Genomic DNA, 5,736 nt, shown 5'->3' with positions numbered 1-5,736 from the left:
ATGTTTTTTACCAAATCAGTATTAATTTGATTCGTTCCATCCTTCCATTGAAGAACACCTCCCTTGGTGAATGAAGAATATTTCTTCCCTTTCACTGTTCCTTCCTACTCAAATTCGTTCCTGCTAAGTTTCTCCTTCCCCTTTTTAATTTTTTTCATGTTAGTTATTTTAGAAAATTTATACGTGTATTTGAGTGGAACGCAATTTATGCACCTTTAATGGTAGATTTTCGGTTAAACAAGTTTTGTGGGACAGAATTAGATATTTGGCCTCTATACGATGCAAAGACTCGCATCTTTTTAGAGAACTTCCCTGTTTAGATATATTGTGAGATCGAAAGGCTATGATTCACTGGTTGTTTTTTCTTTTCTCTTTGTTTTTCCCTTTTGTAAGACATATTGTGAGATCGAAAGGCTATGATTTTCTGATTTTTTTTTCTCTTTGTTTTTTCCTTTTGTAAGATAGGTCTGTTATCCTCCCAACTTGTGGCATTCTCCCTATATTAACAATACATTTCTTTCCAAGTCTGATATAATTTCTTATCACAAATGCTTACAGTTTTAAAATATGACAAACCAAGAGTGGACTAGGAAGTTGAAGTTACGAACCTAGATTGGTAGGATTCACTACAAGAAAAAAGGCCTATGGCCACACTTTTTTTTGTCACGCTTTAAAAGCATGGCCAAAAGTGGTCAATGGCCACGCTTTTGTGAGGGTGGCGATTGAATAGAGATTCGGCCACGTTTTTTCTCGCCACACTTCAAAAGCGTGGCGAAAAGGGTCAATGGCCACGCTTTTGTAAAGGTGGCAACTGATTAGAGATACGGCCACATTTTTTTTGCCACGCTTCAAAAGCGTGGCCATAGAGAGAAACAGAGACGTTTTAAAAGCGTGGCAACAGAGTTTCGATATAGTAGCGTTTATAAAACGTGGCCATATCCTGGTACTATTTTGGCACGCTTTAAAAGCGTGGCCAAAAGGTTTTAAAAAAAACTAATAACCCCAATGCCAATAACCCCTGCATCTTAATAACCCTAAAACTTGGCCAAAAGCTTCGCGAGACTCTCTCACTCTCCCCTCTTACCGTCATTCTTATCTATGCCATTTCTTGAAGAATGTCACAAAATGACCGCCCGGAGGCGCCGTCCCCGGCGACAGCGGCAAACGGCTCCGCGGCGGCGAAGGAGGAGAATCCAGCTACGAGGGCGTTGGTTTCTTCGAGCAAGGCTGAGGCTGAATCCGAACAAGGAGCACAAAGCGGAGGAGTACGAAGACTTGCAATTGATGTACTGCCCAGCGGTTTTCACCGCGCTGGAGAGGTACCTTCCGCCGAACATGCTCAATGCGCGACGAACACAAGGTATATGCCCCGCGCAGCGCAGACCAGAGTATGGTGCCTCTTTGTTTCTTTCTTTCTTTCTTTCTTTCTTTTAAGTTTTTTTTTTATTTTTCAGTTAATTTTCAGTTGAGGCTGGTAAATTGCAGAATAGTAAACCTTAGGATTCCTTACAATGAACAGATTTCTCCAACTAAAATTTGCGGTGCGCTTGGATCTAATCAACTTCTTCCGAGAATTTATATCGCTTTTGTGTTGTTGGTCGGAATTCTTCTGTTTAGTTCTCTTTTCTTGAACGTGTCTTGAATCTGGTCGTGTTTGGAAGCCCCTTCTTTCACTAGTAATTTCTTTTTCATTTTAGTCCGTACACACATACACACACTAACCAAAGAAGTAAAATCTATATGTTGCTCCAAGCTGAGTTAATTTCTGTCTTCGTCATAATCATTTTACTTTGTTTACTCATTTGTGCAAAGGGGTTATGTTTTATTGTTTTGCACTTATCTTCCATTTGATGAGATTTATATGAATACTTTATTTGTTAACCTTTTATCATAAAGTTTGGAGAGACACACTTGGATTATTGTTGCACAACAAATTTTATTATGTGAAAGATGTTCTTTTGAAATTGGAGTCGTGATCTGATCCTTTATTTTAGCAAATCTAGTTTTTCACCTTGTTGGGATGCACCCACCAGATACCATGACATCCAATCCAAGCATTGGTGTAGGGGAAGATTAGTATGAGTCGTCATATATGAAAGTTTACTTTGACAGGCTTTTCAGTTGAGGCTGTTGTGGTCAAGATCAAGCAACACACAAAGATTGTGTTTGTTTGATAATGGATATTTGGTTACTGATATTTTGCATTTGATAAATACATATTTGGCTGCTATAAATTATTTTAACATTTCTGATCTTGTTTATATATTTTATATTGACTGCTTGGGTGATTCCTTACAATGAACAGATTTCTCCAACTGAAATTCGCGGTGTGCTTGGATCTGTTAATCAACTTTTTATATGTATTGGGATTCTTGCAGTATTAGTAGCCGGTTTGCCTCTTGCAGGAAATCCTATATGGTATTGATCTATTTATTTTTCTTCTGAATACAAATATCAAATAGAGATAGTAACATATATATGATTGTTAACCTTGAAATTTTGTTGGCAGACAATGTTCGGAATTTTGGTTATGCATGACTTAACAGCAGCAAGTCAAGGTTCTTCTGAACCTGAAGCAAAATGGTTTGATCTTTTTAGTAGCCGGTATCGGAAAGGTATTCAATAATTTATGATTAATCCCAAATTCCATTAACCAGGAGAAATAAAAATCTAGTGTAACTAAGCACAAGTTTGGTGCTCCCTTTTCAAAATATAAGATTGCTTTCAATATTTAGTTTACTCTGAAATTAATTGATGCTTTGTGAATTGGTATTGCAGTTGTCAGTGTTGGAGCAGCACTTTTCTTGTTCCAGCAGTTTGCCGCATCAATGGAAGATTTGGAACCCTTACGGCTATTCCAATACACCATATGGTTAGTCTTATGAGATCTCTTCTTACAAGCTTTTATAGTGTGCGATCAATTAGTCTTTTCACAATTCCATCACTAGAAAACCACTCTTCCTTAAAATTCAACTGATAGGTAGGTTTAAAGATATTTTTCTTTAAGATATTTTTCTGTGTTTTTTTGTTATTCTTTTAATTTGCTTCTATTTCATTTACCCAGGATATTTATTCGTTGCAATCCTGAGGCTTATAGATCGGCCTGAAGCTTTTGTTTCCGGAATTTTTTAAAAAATTTTGTTTTCCCTGGTAATCAGGTTAGATTATTCACCTTTTGGATGCTTCTTTTTTTTCGTTTTTATTTTATATTATATCACCTTTTTTAAGGAATCTAAGTTTGTGCTGGGTGAATTTTGGAAACACTAATCTGTATATGCAAATTTGTAGAAAGGGTAGAGATTTAGGGCCGTGTTCTGACGTGTTGGCAAATTTTGCAATTAATTTTATTAAATTTTCAGTGTTTTTTGAATTGCGAGCTATGTCCCCTGATTGCTACTACTATGATTAATACTTTAATGCTTTTTGGGCCTGGTTATTGTTTTATGCTGTCTTTAAGGAATTTTGTCAAACTGAACTTTTTTTCCTTTTGATTCTTCCATCTCCTCCTTTCTTTTTATCTTTTCGTCAACCTTCCTTCCTTTCTTGTTGAATAAGAGGAGATAGATTGATGTAGTTTTTTTTTATTTAGCAGATATGAATACTTTTCAAATGGTTTTGAATATTTTAAGAGATGGTTAAGTTCGAGTCAGCTATAGATACTGTCATTTTAAATTTGCTTGATCTGGTAAATTTTGTGGTTGAATGTATATTAAAGAGAGATTTGAGATGACAATTCATATATCATATCACAGAAAAACGTTTCATTTTTATCAACTCATGATTAATTATTAAATGGGTCAACATCTTTAAGCTTGCTTTGTTATATGCTTATTAAAATGGAGTTCTGTAAAACCATTTAACTTCTTTATTTTTTGGGGGATTAGGACTCGAGGTTATTAAAAATGAAGATTTTGTTCCATGCTTTTTCTTTATTTATTACTGAAATGAAAGTTTATTTCTTCTGGTGTTAAATGACCCAAAATGAATAAGTTCTTTTCAGCTGGAAGGCAAAATTCTAATAAGTTCTTTTCCTTCTCTTCTCTCTTGGCCTCAGATCTTTTCTTGTTTTTATCGAGACTTCCTCCTTGTCATGGTTTTGGAGATTGCAGGAGGAGTCATGGATGAACTTGCAAGCCCTATAAGTCCAGTTTTGGAGATTTGGAGATTGCAGGAGGAGTCATGGATGAACTTGCAGGAGGAGTCATTGTGTTTCTGCCTTTGCCACTATTTGATGTTTATGCTGCACTTATTGGTATTGCCATATAGTAACTTAAATTTGATTCTTTATTTGTTTTTTGATTTTATAAATTGTAATTTTTGTTACACTTCTATTTACATTCAATCATTCATAATTTTAGAAGAGAGATAAATTGAAATCCTTTAAAAATATTTGAGGTAAAATTAAAACTTGATATAGTTTTGCTCTCGATTAGTGACTATTGTAATACTATAGGGTAATTTCTGACTATCTAGATTGCATTTGCACCCCTGTAGTGGAGACACTTCTCCCATTTGTATTACCATGTTGCAGTTATGAACATAACTTTTCTTGTTATTGATTTGGTTTGAAATCTATAGTTTTGTACGGAATTAGTCATGTTTTTTGGTTCAGGGTTTCTTTAATAATTGAAAACTACGGATAAGATAGTTTTTGCATTATATTCTTGATTATTTAGAGTTCACGTATGACTTTCTCCAATCATATGATATCTAAATATTTCTTTGCTTTTGCATTGATGCATTTATTCTTATAGAGCTGCTCATGTTTATTCGGAAGCTAGGAGGGTGCATGCTTTCAATGACGTTATGTCATCAAATCTAAGGTGAGATCGAACCCTTGTTCTTTTATTAGTGTTTCATTTTCTGTGCTCTTCATTTTCTATTTGAGTGAACATTTTTATTTTACTGTATTAATAGTACATGAATAGTTGACTCAAGCTTCCTGTACAGTCCAAACCCCAAGCAGTATTATATATATATACTTGATTTTCTGTTTGATTTCTCAAGCTTTCTGTTTCATATGTTGATTCCTTTCATGATTTGTAAATGTTGGACACTAGATTTCTCAACCAAGTAAATGTGCAATGCAGGTTTAGTCACACAAAATTCTAAATCAACTGGATATGGGTCGCGGGGTCAGTGTGGGTGGTGGTCAACTGGATATAGTCTAAGATCTATATATGATCTTGCTTGCTTAGAGGATGAAGTTGATTTCCTCACAGCTCAATCAGAGCAAGACCGACTGAAAAGGAATAATGTCAAATTCTGGCATGTTTTTCGATCAAAGGAAATCAAATTGGCTTTCCTTGTTGGAGGAGGACTTCTGGTAATAATGCTTGTTTCCTTTTCTTTTATTCTTTAATCTTCTTTTAAAGTTTTTTTACAAGATAACACATGTTTTGGTTTGCGGCTTTGAGTAATAAGCTTAAAGAAAATAAAGCTAGTGTTGCCTAGAATGGAAAGTGAAGCTTCAAAATAATTTATCAATTTTGTATTTGGTTTTGCCATCTTTTGCAGGTAAAAAAGTTCACAAATATTTCCGAAACAATTATGTATGATCTAAGGGAAGGAAGTTTAAGAGGGCTAGAGGAAAGAAGAATAGCAAAGGACTTAGGATTTAAGTTGTATTGTTTCTGTATTTTTCTTCAGTTTTTAGTTTTAGAATTTGAACTCGAGATTTATTTTGTATTGGAGTATTAGTTTTTAATGTATAAAACAATTATAGCAAAAATTATA

At 34.6% G+C, this 5,736-nt stretch overlaps 1 protein-coding gene across 8 annotated transcripts; it reads left to right on the top strand.

Annotated features, from left to right (window-relative positions):
• Positions 1,008–5,736, top strand: LOC107610140 (plastidic glucose transporter 4-like). 8 transcript variants are annotated; one of them, XR_002351406.1, is made up of 8 exons: positions 1,008–1,360; positions 2,306–2,418; positions 2,510–2,615; positions 2,779–2,872; positions 3,065–3,158; positions 4,055–4,252; positions 4,755–4,823; positions 5,091–5,510. XR_002351406.1 is itself a non-coding variant. In XM_021107642.1 (6 exons), the coding sequence occupies exons 3-6, from the start codon at positions 2,359–2,361 to the stop codon at positions 3,105–3,107; spliced, it is 303 nt and encodes a 100-aa protein (XP_020963301.1). In that variant the 5' UTR covers positions 1,010–1,360; positions 1,520–1,676; positions 2,306–2,358; the 3' UTR covers positions 3,108–3,130. The 8 variants fall into 8 exon arrangements, 3 of the variants coding, with proteins under 3 accessions (XP_020963301.1, XP_016167707.2, XP_016167708.2); XR_002351405.1 differs by lacking the exon at positions 3,065–3,158 and adding an exon at positions 5,518–5,736 and having other exon boundaries at positions 1,011–1,360; positions 5,091–5,326; XR_002351408.1 differs by lacking the exon at positions 3,065–3,158 and adding an exon at positions 5,518–5,736 and having other exon boundaries at positions 1,012–1,360; positions 4,103–4,252; positions 5,091–5,326.

The sequence above is a fragment of the Arachis ipaensis genome, chromosome B07 (assembly GCF_000816755.2).
Source record: "Arachis ipaensis cultivar K30076 chromosome B07, Araip1.1, whole genome shotgun sequence".
NCBI classification, from domain to species: Eukaryota; Viridiplantae; Streptophyta; class Magnoliopsida; order Fabales; family Fabaceae; genus Arachis; species Arachis ipaensis.
Note: the sequence above shows the minus strand (reverse complement) of the source record. Positions and strands in the feature narration are given on the sequence as shown.